Below are 16,742 nucleotides of genomic sequence, written 5' to 3'. Positions count from 1 at the left end.
TCATGACTCCGAGATCACAACCTGAGCCAAAACCAAGAGTCAGACGCTTAACTGACTGTGCCACCCAGGTGCCCCATTGTACAAAATTTTTTAATTTTGATGAAGCTCAGTCTGGTTTTTTTTTTGTTGTTGTTGTTGCTGTTGTAGCTTGTGCTTTTGATCTCATATCTAAAAACCATTGCCTAATCCGAGGTTACAAAGAGCTATGCCTATTTGTCCTCCTACTAGAGTTTTATAGTTTTAGCTCTTGGATTTACATCCTAGATCCATTTGAGTTAATTTTCATACATGATGTGACATGGGGGTGGGACCAGTAAACTTTTTCTATAAAAGAAAAAAATATAGTAAATATTGCATCCTTTTTGGGTCATCTGATTTTTTTCACAAATACTCAGCTCTGCCATCATAACAGGAAAGCAGCCGTAGACAGTAACTGTGTAAATGGTCATGGCAGTGTTTCCATAAAACTTTGTATACAAAAACAGGTGGCAGGCCAAGTTTGGCTCCTAGTGTACCAACTCCTGTTCTCGAATAACTGAGTAGCCTGGACATAACTCTAAAGAATTTACATTATATAAATTGTTTTACTTGAATGTTTAATAATATTAGTGATCACTTCCTGTTTGAATTTTCTCATGACCAAGAAAAGTTAAATACTTCCTATTTTGTGAATACTGTCTATTATGTGACTGACATAACTTTCTTTAGTTCATTGGCTGCTTAGGAAGTTCAAAACTAAATTCGTAGTATATCACCATCAATTATGTAGAGTTTTTGATGTTTCCTTTGTGTACTGACTTTATATTAGTCTTCGTTCAAATAAGTTTTGACTATCTGCTATATGCCAAGGGCTGAAAATACAAGCAATGAGCAAGAAAGGCTAGGTCAGGGAAGCTTTCCAGAAGATAAGTCTGAGGGGAAACTGGGTGGCTCAGTCAGTGAAGCATCTGCCTTTGGCTCAAGTCATGATCTTGGGGTCCTAGGGTCAAGCCCCGCATCGGGCTCCCCGCTCAGTGGGGAGTTTGCTTCTCCCTCTCCCTCCTTCCTTCCCCCTTGCTTGTGTTCACTCTCTCTCTTTCAAATAAATAAAATCTTCAAAAAAAAAAAAAGTTTGAGCACAGGCTCAAGTGATATGAAGGAGAGAAAATCATGTGAAGACCGCAGGAGAAAACTTCCCAACCTTCATTTTCCCTTTGTCGTTATGCGTCCAACTAATTTTCTGTGTGTGTGTGTGTGTGTATGTGTGTATGTGTGTGTGTGTGTGTGTGTTAGATGCATTATTTTTATTGCCTCCCCCCTTTTGTTTTAAGTAATCTCTACACCCAGTATGGGGCTTAAACTGGACTGCGAGAGCAAGAGTTGCATGTTCTATTGACATGCAACTCTTGCATGTCATGAATGAACATGAATGAACATGAATCAGCCAGGCACCCCTGTGTTACTTTTAAAGCTGCATTTTAAGTCCTTTTTGGAAAAAGGCACAGTATAATATAAAACATAGTATAGCAAAATAAATGCACTTGAAAGGCACAAAGGCAGCTTGAGAAAAATTTGTTTGCAAGGGCAAGGGGCCTGGGGGAGAGTTGGAGGGACAGGCCAACCAAGGGTATTCTGGGAAGAAGAAATAGTGTGTGCAAGGCATGATCTAGCAAGGTGTGCTGTGGACAGTATATGCATTAGCAATATTGAATTTCTTCAAGGTTCTTAAATTTGAAGAAGGAGAAGAAATGAAACTGGATAGGTACGTAAGAGCGGGTCATGTAAGTCTTGTTAAAGTTACCTTTGCATAAACCAAGGTTGATCTCTTCTCCCCCTCCAGGCGGTTTGGATAATAGTTAAGGCCCAAATCAGCCATACCACAAATACATCAATATTCCATCCTAGAGAAATACAAAGCACACCAAACACTGAGCTGTCCAATAGGTCTTTTTTCTTTCTCAAACCCGCATATAGGTCCGCATTACATTAATGAAATTTCTGCCAAGTGTTTTTATGGATGCCATGAGAGACAACCCTGAAGCTGCTGTACATATTTTTGAAGGAACTCATGAAAATCCCGAGTTGATTTGGAATGATAGCTCCAGAGATAAAGTGTCTACAACAGTTAGAGAAATGATGCTAGAGTAAGTAAAGCCTTCGGGTAAATCATCAAAAAGGACAGATGTTTCCCACATTGTCCATCACCTCTCTAATATTTATTCTAAAGGTTAATGAAAGTGTATTTTGTGACTGATATTTGATATTTTCCCCTCCTTTTTTTTTCCCCCAAGGCACTTTAAAAATCAGCGAGACAACCCTGATGTAAATTGGAAGGTAAAACATACTTTTATTCAGAGGAAGGAATTTTACATTTTACTGTATTTTTTGTTGATTTGTTTTTTAATTCCTACTAAGTCAGTTTAATGACAATTAGATATTTTGTCATTAAGACATTTAAATATTCCCCTGGAAAACAAGGTTTTAAATTTAAAAATAGGGATATTCACTTTTTAAGTAACCAATAAAAGCACCTTTTTTGAATTTTATTAAGGGAAATAAAATTTATGGTGATTATAATTTGATTATATTAATAACCATTAATGGGATTTGCATTTTTTGTGTCATGTTGGACTAATGGTTAAGTGACTTGACTATGTTTCTTTCTTTCTTTAAAGTTGCCTGACGATTTTGCTGTGGTGTTTGGAGAAGCAGAGGGTGAACTTGCTGTTGGAGGAGTTTTCTTGAGAATCTTTATTGCACAACCAGCATGGGTTCTAAGGAAGCCCAGAGAATTTCTTATTGCACTATTAGAAAAATTGACTGAGTTCCTGGAGAAGAACAATCCACATGTAAGCTTCAGCCAGCAGCAAAACATTTCAGATAGTTTGCTAAATATACTGATGGTGTTTCTGTTTATTGACCTTTCAATATAGCAACCACATTTAAATTCAAATATACGTATACATCTTTTTTGGGGCATTTCGAAAGTGAAACTCGTTAGTAAAAGAGTTATTTCTGAACCAAACTTGGAGATGTCTATTGACAGAATGTTATTTCTAACAACTACCGAAGCTCTAAAAGAAGGTTTTTGCCCCCCATTTCCAATGACTGCAAAATTTTAAGGAGAAACCTAAATGTTCAGTGTTCCCCTGGAAGTGTGTCCTGCTAGGGTGTGTTCTTCACTCAGCTTTCCATATATGACTGGAATGACCCTCATGAAAGAAGTTGACAGGAGAGTAGTAACTATATGAGTGAACCTAGTACCTTTGTTCAAAGCCAAAAGCTACTAGGGAAGCAGGAGTGAGAAAGTAGCCTTGGTCTTCATTTGCTGAGTCAGAAATCTTGGTAGTATATAAGGTTTTGTTATTTAAACCTTGAGATTAAAAATAATTGAGGGATGTGACTGTTGTTATATTAAACAGGCTGGCTATGGGAGAAAGTGATAAAGAGCCCAGGCTGTGTTATTAGATGGTCCTGGACCCCAGTACCAGCTCCACTACTGACTGACTCTGTGACCTTGAGCAGTACTTCGTGGCTCTGCCTCATTTATAGATGGATCACAGCTCCTGTCCCTCAGGCTGAGGTTTTAATGAGTTTTGATCTATAGAGGGTCCTTAGCATAATGTCTGGCACATGTCAGGTACCTAGAAATTACTAGTTACTCTCATTAGCTTAGCACAACTTCAGAAAAAATATTAGTTTACCAGATATTTGCATATGTCACTTTCCCCCTGTCACGTTTTCTCTTTACTAGGATTTTTACTACATACATAGTTTCCTTAAAAAAAAAATGAAATGCTCAGAAAGCAGAAACTTAGGGGAAAGAATGACCACAATATTTTCCTCATATCATTGTTCTTTGTGCTCGTTCCAATTTCCATGTTCGTTTAAGATGCTGTGGTTGTGTATGTCTGCTTGTAATGGTATAAGTTACAGGTCTTTGCCATCCACAACAGAAAGTGCCTTATCCTAAATATCAGTAGGATATTTAATAGAACTGGGAAACACATTTCATGATTTATGTATTCTCCTGAACTAGTGATGTTCCCTGATACTCATATTTCTACAACATTGACTGAAACTTTCTAGTAATATCTTTTGGGAGATGATCTCTTAAACCTGCAACAGAAATGAGGTATGACATGGCCCAATGAAAGGCTGCTTAGATTAGGATATGACATTCTTAAAGTCCTTGGGATTCATGCCTTTTTTCAAGGTGGGAAGTTTGTTGTTTTCTTAGGATTTGTGAATCAGTTTTCAAAAATCAGCACTTAGAATTTATAGATCTCTAGGATAGAATATCAAATAATTTCCAGGGATGTTTAGGACTCACTTTGTCAGTATTTTATAGTTTGTTTGTTTTACACCCTCCAGGGAGAAACTCTGGAAACTTTGACAATGGCCACAGTATGTCTCTTCAATGCACAGCCTCAGCTGGCTGACCAGGTCCCACCATTGGGCCACCTCCCCAAAGTGATCCAAGCAATGAATCATAGGAACAATGCCATTCCTAAGAGTGCCATCCGTGTTATCCATGCCCTGTCTGAAAATGAGGTATTGATGAATGCATTTAGTAGCTTATAATTCTGGAATTTATTTATGCTCTCCTCTTCCTGATTAATGCACATTGCAGTATAAATCCCCTTCCTACCATGTGCCTTTCTGCATATGAACCAACAGTATTGTAACAACTCAGACTAGTTCAAATGATATAATTAATAGGAGACTGAATTTGAATTCAGTATTAAACTTGAGCTGAATGGAGGTTTTTCATACTTTTTTTAATTGTATTGTGCTGTATGAAATACTGTTGTTCTACAAGTAACATTCTTTTTTTTGGGGGGGGGTGGGGACACTTAGCTGTGTGTTCGAGCCATGGCATCTTTAGATACCATTGGCCCACTGATGAACGGAATGAAGAAGCGACCAGATACTGTTGGTCTAGCCTGTGAAGCAATTAATCGAATGTTTCAGAAGGAGCAGAGTGAATTAGTGGCACAAGTAAGTGACTTTCTAGATTCAGTACTGTTTTAGGAAAACAAACATGCCAAGTGAATAGATTTAGCACTGATTTGGTTTCTCTGACTTAGGTTTAATAGGGAAATAACTTGGGGGTTTTCGCATGCACGATTTTATATTTTATACACACACACACACACAGGCACATACATATATATGTGTGTATATATATATGCATATATATACACACATATACGTACATTCATACACACACTGGTAAAGGTGGACCATCTGTCAAAAATCTTACCAACTTCAGGGCGTCTGGGTGGCTCAGTCGGTTAAGCGTCCAGCTCATTATTTTGGTTCGGGTCATGATCTCAGTGTGGTGAGATTGAGCCCCCTGTCGGGCTCTGTGCTGCGTGTGGAACCTGCTTGAGATTCTCTCTCCCTCTCTTCCTCTGCCTCACCCAGTCCTCTCGTTCCTGTGCTCTCTTTCTAAAAACAACAACAACAACAAAAAACAATTTCAAAGTACTTTTGTGATGTTTAAATTTTAGATTTTGGTTTTCTGCTAAGCATTTATTCTTAGCTTGCTTTGTAAAATTTACTTCCTGCTCTTTGGAAAGACTCAATCTGTTTATTGATGCCTTCATTTCTTAAGTCATGTTTAAGAAATATGCCAAGATACTGTCTTTTTCAAAGAGACTACCCTCCCACCTAATGTAAATAGGACTTGGTGGATACCAATGTAGAGTAGACAGACCCTAAAGGAACAAAAACCATTGCAAAAGTGATCTTTCTAAAATACAACTCTTAAATATAACCAGGTCACTGTTCATCTTAAAAACTCTTCATTGGTTTCCCATTACCTCCAGAGGACAGGGTGACAGTTGACATCCTTAGCCTCAATACAAGGCCATGCATCTTTATGTCTGGCCCTCCAATTCTCCTGGCCCCTTTTCCTCTCCCATTCTCTATCCCCACCCACCACTTGCCCCTCATTTAGGCAAGTTAGAAGTACTGGATGCCTCTCAAAGAGGTAACCGGATACTCTGAAGTTCAAACTTAAAATTGGCTTGGAGGGGGTTGTTGTATTGGAAAGAACTTGAGCTAGTACTACCACGTGATGGCCCTGTGACCTCAGGCATGATACATAAACTTAACAACATTCAGATTTGTCATCTGTGAAATAGTTCTGATTCCTCACAGGGTTGTTAGAATGGTGTCTATAAAGGGAGGTGCACTCGCTAAATGTTAGTTACTTCCACCTCTTCCCTTTGAGCTTCAGGGTGGGTAGTGAAAATTGTGTGATACCTGAGTATTATCTAACTTTTATTAGGCTGCTGGGAAATGTGTGGTGAATGCAAAGTTTGATGTTTTAAGAAGACATGAAAAAAAATATTAAGATACTTCAAATTTTGTGCCCATTTGTGTGGTTGCGATTAGAAGAAGCAGCCCAGTATAGTGGCTAAAGGTCATGTTCAACACTTTGTGAGCCTACATACAGAGTCCATCACTGTCTGTGACTATCAGGTTTTACCCTCTAGGTGATGGTTTTCCCATCAGTAATAATCAGAGTGCCTGCGTCATTACATGTTGTGGGGATTAAGTAAAATAATCAGTCTGTAGCATTTAGAACAGTTGAATGGCATGGAATAAAATCCCATTAAGAGTGTCATTATCATTAGATCTATAAAAGAAATCTTTATCTGCATTAAAATGAAAGAAAGGAGTTTGTCTTCTTCCAGGTATGGTTCTGGGGTGAAATTGTTTCTTCAGTGAATTTTTTTTATCCTATTTATATATGCTTAATATTCTCTTCTAGGCCCTGAAAGTAGATTTGGTCCCATACCTCTTAAAATTACTCGAAGGCATTGGCCTTGAAAATCTCGACAGCCCAGCAGCCACTAAGGCTCAGATTGTTAAAGCTCTCAAGGCCATGACTCGAAGCCTGCAGCATGGAGAACAGGTGGGTCTGCACAGTGGTGACTGCAATTTGCTGGGTACAGTAGGGTAGTTGCCGAGCCAAGGGTCTTGACCATGGATGATCTTTGTACCTCTCCTCATAGACTCAAATAGTCACTCGGGGTGGGGGTGGGGGGTGAATACTGATAGCATGTTGTACATTTCAAGAAGAAAAATGCTGGAATTCTTCAGCATAGAAGAATATTGAGCATTTAGTGCTGGTTAAGGTTAATGTTTAGTTCTAGGATTTATTGCTGGGTAGTGATAACCACATTCATTAACAATCCCATAATGCCATTTCCGAATGCCATTTTAGTTTTAGCCTCTTTCTTTGTTAACACTGTGTCAGTCGCGTGCATATGCTCACTTCCAGCTGGCCCAGTAATTTAATTTTCCTCTTTGGCTTCATTCTTATTGTTTCTTCTGAGGAGTTCCTCATTCAGTGTTATCATCCAACATTGTCTGCTAATGCTCCCTTGCTCTGTTTTGTTTTGTTTTTTAAATTCAGGTGAAATTTACACAACATGAGATTAAACATTTTAAAGTGAACAATTAATTTGTGTTTCGCATATTAACAGTGTTGTGCCCCCACCACCTTATCTAGTTCTAAAACATTTTATCACCCCAAAAGGAACCTCTATACCCATTAAGCAGTTCCTCCCCATTTCTCCCTCCCCCCAGCCTCTGGCGAGCACCACTTTGTTTTCTGTGAATTCACCTATTCTGGATATTTCGTATAAATGGAACCATATAGTATATGACCTTTTGTGTCTGGTGTCTGTCATTTAGCATGTTTTCAAGGTTCATCATGTTAATAGCATGTATCAGTGCTTCATTCCTTTTTATGGCTGAAATATTCCTATATGTATGTGCCACAATTGGTTTATCCATTCATCTGGTGATAGACATTTGGTGTTTTTTCTTTTTTTTTTTTTTTTTTAAGATTTTATTTATTTATTTGTCAGAGGGCGAGAGCACAGGCAGGGGGGAACAGCAGGCAGAGGGAGAGGGAGAAGCAGGCTCTCTGCTGAGCAAGGAACCCGATGCAGAACTCGATCCCAGGACCCTGTGATCATGACCTGAGCTGAAGGCAGGTGCTTAACTGACTGAGCCACCCAGGCGCCCCAAGACATTTGGACTGTTACTCCCTACTAATGTTCTTTCATAGGTTTAAATTGTCTTTTGGTGATTCCACTGTGTTTGTGTAGAGTCTCACTAAAGAAACATTTGTTATGCCATTGTCTGTTCTATCAGTATCACCATTTGAACATTTTAAAATAATATTAAAGAAGAGAGGCCACATATCTTGCTGCAGTCATCAGCTATATGTTTAGAAGTATTTGGGGGTTTTTTCTGTGGGTGTTCTAAACTTGCCAAGCAGAGGCACTCCTGGGTACCATGTCCAGGCAGTCATCTTACCCTTGACCTGCCTGAGGATTTCTGTTGTTGAAATTAGCCAAGTAACCCTGACACCCATCTTCCAGTCTTAAGGGGAGGAAACAGGTGTGATGATTTTCAAAATAGCAGCTCCTCCACCACCTTCACAAGTAATTACTTCCAGTGGTGCCTCCAAGCTTGAGACAGGGAGTCTCTTGGACTCGCATGGCCCTGTGTGTATCTCTACTCTGTTGCCTGCCACCAGATTATCTGGCGCTGTGTGTCTCCCCCACTAGGACTGGACGGTGAGCACTTCAGAGACGGAGGCTGTCTTTCTCCCCTTTGTGTCCATTGTGCCTCCACATAAGGAGGTACCCAATAAATATTTGATCTGAATGTTAATATGCAAGAGACAGCCTCTGAGTTGGGATTTCCTAAACTTTTGTTGTTTAATATGTATCACACAGAAATGTTTGTCATCTTAGTCCATTACACTCTATACACATATTTTATACTCTCTATATACATACATACATCACAGATCAGTATTTACCCATTTTACATGTGATACTCTGGTGCTTTCTGTATTAAACTATTAACCTCAAGCATGCTGATCACAATCCTCTTAATCGATTTCATAAACTTCTAACAGGTCACAGCCCATAATTTGGGGAAAGACTGCTTTAAGTTTTAGTTTGAGTTTGTAGCATCTTTTCCCCAGACCCCTCCCTTGGGAATACTTCATGAGCTCATGACACACTCTCAGCCAGTTTTTAGTATCACAAGAAAATCTTCCTGCCCAAATTACAAACAAGCCAGTAAATTATAGGTTCAAATACCAGCATCCAACTCTAGAGGGAAGATTGACTTCTTAGGGACTTCTTTGGGTCTGGTTTAAGGAGCTGTGCCTCTCCCAGTACCTAGTATAGAGTGATGAATGCTAGGTCTCGCTTCATCTTTGGATCTTTCCTCAGCTGACCTTCTTCCTTTTGTCTTGGAAGTTTGCTTTTTCTCTTTAGTTCTATCTTCCAGTACCCAGTTCTTATTAATTCATTTGTGCTCAAAGACTTTGCTTTACTTTCCTAGGTGAATGAAATCTTGTCTCGTTCTTCAGTCTGGAGTGCCTTCAAAGATCAGAAACATGATTTGTTTATTTCTGAGTCACAAACGGCAGGATACCTCACAGGTAAACCACACCTAATTGGTTACTCGAAGACATAGGGCCAGAGCCACTTGAACCTTCCTTTTGTCCTGACTAGACTGAATGTAGCACTTAAGAGTTTCTTCCTAGGCTTCTAGCCACTTGTCTTGGGGATGCTGCAGGCATGCAGTGGACCTCTGGGGTTAGCCCTGGACAGATGTCAACTGCTGTTGTGTTGAATGTGTGCTGACTGAAATGTGGACCTTGGTCAGTTTTAACCCAATTAATTCGTGGTGTCATAGGTTACATTTGGAGCATGATATTAAAATGTTTATCTTGAACGTGTAAAAAGTATAGAGAAATATCTACTCAGAAATGTCAGTATCAGAAACATGGTAGCATCATTCCATTTCTGCCAGAGTAACAGTTTGAAACTCCAAATATGTACATTCGTCTGTGAAATATTTTCCTTCTGAGTTTCCAGTGGTGATTCTGTAGTTTTACAAAATATTTACAGTTTGTCCTCTCAAGGGAAGAAATATGTGGGTACCATAAAGGAAAAGACATTTTATTATGTGAGGATCAAAAGATCATAACATTTGAAGTTCAGGACATTTGTCCATTTGACACACTAATTGCATAACAGTTTTGGAATATTTGTTTTCATACTGGCTTCTGTTTAAAAAGAAAATCGTACCATTTTATTCCTATATCTGAAGATTAAATATAATCTCTGGTATAAAAGTTTTCAGTTTGAAATTAACCTTAAGAATAATAGGTGGTTTTTGCCATCTGCTCGTGTAGTGTGTGTGTGTGTGTGTGTGTGTGTGTATAGAAGTCAGCTCTGCATCCTCCTCTAACCAGAGAGGATGTGGGTGCAAACTGAGAGGAAAAAAAATAGTACCCGCTGGTTTGCATGCTAGTGTAATTGTTTTAGTAATCCTGATCACTAGTATAGAAGTTTATAAATCACGAAGACTAAATCTTGAGTATTCAAAAATGGCAACTTTAGAAAACATTTTGCTTGGTTTTAATTTTAGTCTCAATTGTGACACTGCTGCTTTTTTCTTCACTATGACCACTTTCATTTGAATCCACTAAAATGTATAAGCAGAGCCCTAACATTTATAAACACACGGTGCTTTGATTGCCAGCCCTGGGTGTACATGAATGTAGAGCAGTGTCATAGGTCTCACTTCTAACTTTTCCATTCCCTGTCCTGTGATTTCTATGGAGAGAAATACCGAGAAAATGGTCTTTGCTTATCTCTTATCTCTCTTTCAAATTTGAAGTAAAGTTGTAGCTTCTAAGTAAGAGTATGTTCTCTAACAGGCACACTAAACACTTTATCTCTTTAGACTCTTCCCAGAAGTTTACATAATACCACCTTTTTGTGGCATTGCATTCATTATTTTGTGTCTAAGGATGTTGTGACTGGAAAATCTGCCTAATTTTTTTCCAGCTAAAAACAACTACTCATTTAAAGTTTGGCCCTGAAGAATAATAAGATGTAGATTATAAGCTTCCCTACAGGGAGACCTCTTTTTTTTTTTTTTTTTAAGATTTTATTTATTTATTTGACAGAGAGATAAAGAGCACAAGTAGGCAGAGCAGCAAGCAGAGGGAGAGGGAGAAGCAGGCTCCCCACTGAGCAGGGAGCCCGATATTGTACTCAATCCCAGGACCCTGGGACCATGACCTGAGCCAAAGGCAATTAACCGACTAAGCCATCCAGGCGCCCCTGGGTCGACCTCTTCTAATTTGTTGTGATCTCCGTTGTGCTTAGTGTTCATCGAGTTGACTTAATAGAGTAAAAGACTTGAGATGGTCCTTGACTTACTAACAGGATGTGGGCCAAAAGGTCAGTGGTTAGAATACAGAAGAGATAGGGATTTATCTTCAGGGACCTAGGTTTCCTTTAGAAATCTTTTGATCCTCATCCCATCCAAATTTGCTAAAACTAGAGAAAAAAAGTACAGGGATTAAAAAGGTTCCTGTCTGTGCCTTTCCTTCTACTTGGATCCCTGGGGTGGCTTCTGAGTAAGGTGTGAGAAGAGCTGTGAGGAGCTGTAGGGAGGTAAGAGGGTTGGGGGGGAAGAAAAACTGGGGTCACAAATTTTTTCACACCCTCCTTTGGGCCGACTCAAGGGGCAGCAGGTTCTGTATAAAGCCGGTCAAGGGGGCAGTGGTATAAATCCCAACTCAGAGATGGACTGGTGTTACCGTGGCCATTCCGAAGGCCCTCCTGAAGCCTGCCGTCCACAGGGGACAGTCTGGAATAACCTCTGAACTGTGTTGGCCCCCAAATTGTCCCAATTCTCAGCACATCATCAATCTGGGATACTCTTTTGGTGAGATGTTTGAAAAATATTTTCCCGTCAGTTCTAGTCTTTTTTGAAAGGACTGTTTAAAGAGTCAGAGCACTACCCCTCGAATTGTTGTCTACTCATTGTTTAGATTGCCAAATGTTTTCTTCTTGTGTTTGAGCTTTTCCATGGGTGCTTTGTATTGTGTGTCATGTGTTTGCTAAAGGGACAAGTTCTTTTAAAAACGGTAAAATCGCGTGTATAACTCCATGGAATGTATACAGTGGTGTGTTGAGTTGGAACTTGAATTGATTAGGATTTACCCTACCCTACCCTCGGCCTTGAGAGGATTCTCAATGTGGCCAGCCCCTCTCTAATCAGTGTGCAAATGAAGTAAGGCGCTATGAGAACATACTTTACTAGTAGCCCTTTTTCTAAAATACCTGTGGGTGAGTTTGGCAAGTAAGTGGATTTTGTGTAGGAGATGGGAAAAGATAAACGAAAGTTAATGACTATTTCAAAGTAGGATAAGAAGAAAAAAAATCATTTATGAATGATTTTTCTTCACCTTGGCTGCTGAGCAGATACCATTCAGTCACATGCTCAGGATTGGGGTTATAAATAAAGTGTCCTAGGCAGGATTACTCATTGTTGATGAATTGAGATGAGACCGCCTGGTTCCATAGGCTCTCTAGCCTGGCATACTTGTTTTGTTTTATGATTAACACTTAATCTAAAAGTGTCTCAGTGAGATTTTACCCGTCATGCAGAAAAGCTGTGGTTGCTTGTGGGCCCTGTTACTTAGCTATTTATTAGGTTCTAGAAGAGCTGGGTCCTGACAAACTCAAGGCCCTATAAAAATAATTTTAGCAGTGAAAATCCTCAATTTACCTCACTCATAAAATCAGAATAGGGAAGGAAGGAACAACAGGGAAAGGAGGAGAAGCAGACCAAGGTAAACATGCTTGTAGAAGTTGGAGATGAAGATGAAGAACTTTGTATACGTACACAAGACATGTACACACATATATTTATATTTAATTGGAATTGGAGATCAGCTTTATACATACACACACACACCTGTGTATGTTTTATTATATTTAATTAGAGGCATGTGGAATAGTTCACTTGGCTTCCTAAGGTCATTAAAGGGAGAGAGGGTGCAGTTCTTGGGTCTCTCCTCAAACCAGTCTGTCAGTTCTTTACAGAGTCGGGTTTGTTGTTTTTTTTTTTACCTTGTGTTTTTCTTTTTACACCTGTCCCAAGACTACACGGTGTGAGCAATGTTAGGAAAGATTCCCTAAGGTCGTCAGTTTATCATAGGTCACTGACTGCTAAGGCAGAGCTTCCTCCTTGTTATTTCCCTGCTGAGAATCCCATGTTCATTTTTACCAAAGCCCATGCTCTTTCCACTACTCCGTAATTCCAGTCAGTTCCATTTTGTGGGATTCTTCGTTAATTGTCCATCTTTTCCCGTTCTTAAGTCTAGCAGCCTAGCACAGTGTTGCTGCCTGCCGCATTTCTGGCAGCTCTTTCTATGTCCTCCCACCTTTCTCTGGAGAACACAACTGCCCTGTCCCATCCTAATGACGAGACTGTACCTTCTGGCCCCTGGAAACCAGACATGGTCTAAAGGAGAGGCCAGAGGTGTGAGGGAAAGAGCATTTCAGACTTAATATACAGAAATGTCCAGGAATTGGTTTGCCCTTCCTAAAGCAGCAAATGGTGGGGCTAGAATTTGGTCTCTTGTGGATGATCCTTCTAGGCCCATCATTTCACAATTTAATTTTAGCCCAGAGGTTCCCAAACTTTCTCAATTCACGGTGCCCTTAATATCTTTGTGATTTTTTTTTTTCCATCTACCCTTAGGCCAAAAGAAATAACCTAACAGTTAAGTTTAAGTATTAGGTCCAAACAACTTGAAAGTGGTTGTGTGATATCCAACAAATGTTGCCGTGTTTCTCTCCAATTTAAAATACCTAGCAGCACCCCTGTGAATTTGTCCCAGGGTGCCTCTGCACACAGTTTGAGAACAGTAGCCTTAGTCTATTTTCTAGGTAGCATTCATGATTTGGTCTCATAATCTACTCATTTGACGTGAACCAAGTTGAGTCCACAGTTGGGAGTGCTTGGGAACTTTACCGATGCAGGGTGTTTGGGGCTCTGTTCTTCAGGCTTCTGTCTTTGGTGAGACCTACTTAATAGTTCTGTGGTAATCTTGCTGCTGCCTAAGGTTCAAAGAGTGATAGGTCGGTGCGAAGTGACTGTAACAGCGGGTGCTGTAGCTCTGCACTGCCCTGTTAGAGGGGGTGGGTTGCCCCAGTGGTGGTCTCCTGAGCAGTCTGGGGACGGCCTGGCACCCTGATGGGCAGGAGGTGACAGGTGTGGGCCTTACGGTGCCTTAAAAAGGGAAAATCCCTTTTCCACATTTTATTAGTTCAGGGGTCCGAGTGCCTCGGCCCTCTGGTTGGCATGTGACAGCTGACACAGGCTCAGTTGTCTCTGGCTGTGTAATTACATGCTAGATGCATTGTTTGCTCAGGGTTGCGAGCCATTCCACATCCTCGGTACAAGTGCTTGTAAGGTGAACAAGATGAATCTGAATTGTGCCCCTGTTGTCCTGCATTAGTCCCTCTTGTGCCTTAGCCTTCATCAAACTGCTCTGCTGTTTGCACTTCCTTTTAACTTCCCTTGCTGCTTATATTTCTTTTTTCCCCTCAGGTATCTCTCCTTCCCTTCTAACTGGCAGCAGCCCCCTTCACCTCAGGAGCGGGCTTTAGATCCGCTCTGCCAGGCAGCTTGCTAACTTCTGTGTAGCTCTCTGAAGCAGGTAGAGAACCATTTTGCTAAATGCATGCCGCTTCCACTGCCTTTCTAGTTCTAACCCTCTGAAGTTCCTTAGCTGTTTGCCTTATTTCCTACGGTTTCAGCTAAAAGTATTGCTCAGTCGGTGGTATTACGCTACAATGTCTCTCGCAAGTACTCTGTACGGTTTGTGCAGTGCTTCTGGGATGTAATTGTGCAATGTTTAAGATAAACTGGAGGGCTAAAGCCATTATAGAGAATGCTCATAGGACTCATCTTGATAAATGCTGGCATACGTAGCATTTCCATGCACTGGAGATGGTTAGAATCAAGGAAGACCTAGAAAATGAAAATACTGGTATCTTTTCCCCTAGCATTATTGTTTTGACCTATGACAGACATCCAGAGCCTTCCTTTTTTAGAGATGTTGGTGTAGCAGCCCTTGTTCATTTGGTGTTAACTTGGTATGATAGCATTTCTTTGCACCAAATGAAAGTTGGTTACCTTGAATGTCGATAAAGTGTTTTTCTCGGGCATTTCATCAAGTATAACTTTTGGATGGGCTGACTGAGTATAGAGTTTCTTTCCTCTATTTGTTCCCCCCGCCCTTTTATTTCTTTCCTATTTGACATAGCTATCCTTTAGTGCCCAGGATTTTTTGAACCATTAAAGTCCCAGAATTGAGAAGGGACAGTTTCCCATGTTTCCACACCAGTGTGACTGTCCAGCCTCAATCTTGAAATGATTTTTAACTTTGTCATCTAGTAAAGCCATACCTTGCAAATGGCCCCGTGTAGCTGTGAGTTAAGATGTGATAAGGTACTTGACTAGCTTCTGACGTTTTTAGAAAGGTCCATGTTTTCCTGTGGCTCTGCTCTCTAGAAGGTGTGTGTTTTCCTTTTTCTCTTGCAGGACCTGGAGTTGCTGGCTACCTTACTGCAGGGACATCCTCGTCAGTCATGTCTAACCTGCCGCCTCCTGTAGACCACGAGGCAGGCGACCTTGGCTATCAGACTTGACACATTTGTGAGAGACAATAAATGCTGAAAGGCCAGTACCCAGTCCACATTCCTCCAGCTGATACGTTGAAGCAAACTCTTACTGCCTTTCTCCTGGTTTCATGACAGTGTTATTATTCCTTTTTCTATACAAATATTTTTATTTAGGAAAAAAAGTCAGTGATTCTAATTGTATCACATTGTAAGAAAGCACTCTGTGGATCAACCTAAGTGGGTACACAAGAATTTTTTTTTCTTGATGTATGTAAGCACATTCTGTTTCTTTATATCTGTTTACAAGACTGTGAATCAAAAAGACAAAACTTTCTTCCTAGTTTTTATAATGTTTTTTTGAATTAGTGTGACTCTGGGGTGGAACTGCAATCTACAGAAATTGGACTAAAAGTCACTTACTCCCGGAAAAGGGTCTTCTCCTCTCCTGCACCGAGTCCGCGTGGCCCTCCTACTCCACCGTCAAACACTGTCAGCTTTTGTCCTTGCGCCTGTTCCCTGGTGTCCTCTCCTCAATCATTAACCTTCTGAGAGCTCACAGTCCATGTCGGTGTGTATAACTGGCTTTACCAAATTGAATGAAAAAGGAGCTTGTGCAAAAAAATTTAAAAATTTAAAAACGGATGTCAAGATGTTATGTAAGAGATGAGTGTAATTGTGAAATGTTCTATACATTATCAGATATATAAAGCTTTCTATATTGAATGTACATTATACAGATCATTCATATGTGTACATAAAATTTTAAAAATAAAGGGAATTGACTGCTTTGTTAATGAGATATATTTGTTCTAATTTAATTTTTCCCATGGAAGACCTCAAAGCTGTTCCTAAGACAGATTTGGGAGTAGGAATAAACACAGATTTCCCTTACGTTCACTGCTCCTTGTATAGACAACCACACTGACACATCTGATCATTCCTAACGTCCTTTGTTAATATTTCAGCCACATCTTAATTTCCAGAAACATAGCATTTCATTTATTTTCTCTTAAGTAATTCAGGAGTGGGCCAGCTAATATATTAATACTCTAATGTGTGAGACACATTAATTCCAGTATTTTTAAGAGGAGGGAAATTTAGAGTGAGAACAGATTTTAAATAACACAGATCTCAACATGTAGGTCTCCTAGTATGATCACAAACTGCAAGAAAATATAAACCTGTAAAGAATACAAACATTTCTTAAAGAATGAGGAG

General features: G+C 39.9%; 1 protein-coding gene across 1 annotated transcript in view; it reads left to right on the top strand.

Annotated features, from left to right (window-relative positions):
- DNAJC13 (DnaJ heat shock protein family (Hsp40) member C13) overlaps positions 1 to 16,323 on the top strand; it is a 121,088-nt gene extending 104,765 nt beyond the window's left edge. The window contains exons 49-56 of the mRNA XM_028099069.2: positions 1,954 to 2,123; positions 2,271 to 2,313; positions 2,655 to 2,828; positions 4,354 to 4,533; positions 4,840 to 4,980; positions 6,764 to 6,907; positions 9,367 to 9,466; positions 15,445 to 16,323. Of these exons, the coding sequence (XP_027954870.1) occupies positions 1,954 to 2,123; positions 2,271 to 2,313; positions 2,655 to 2,828; positions 4,354 to 4,533; positions 4,840 to 4,980; positions 6,764 to 6,907; positions 9,367 to 9,466; positions 15,445 to 15,551 (1,059 nt within the window). The 3' untranslated portion in view covers positions 15,552 to 16,323. The remainder of the gene's footprint in view (positions 1 to 1,953; positions 2,124 to 2,270; positions 2,314 to 2,654; positions 2,829 to 4,353; positions 4,534 to 4,839; positions 4,981 to 6,763; positions 6,908 to 9,366; positions 9,467 to 15,444) is intronic.
- Positions 16,324 to 16,742: the final 419 nt, after the last annotated feature.

This window comes from Eumetopias jubatus, unplaced genomic scaffold, assembly GCF_037043125.1.
Source record: "Eumetopias jubatus isolate StellerSeaLion01/CBP00866 unplaced genomic scaffold, mEumJub1_p1.0 scaffold_1, whole genome shotgun sequence".
In the NCBI taxonomy this organism is placed as follows: Eukaryota; Metazoa; Chordata; class Mammalia; order Carnivora; family Otariidae; genus Eumetopias; species Eumetopias jubatus.
Note: the sequence above shows the minus strand (reverse complement) of the source record. Positions and strands in the feature narration are given on the sequence as shown.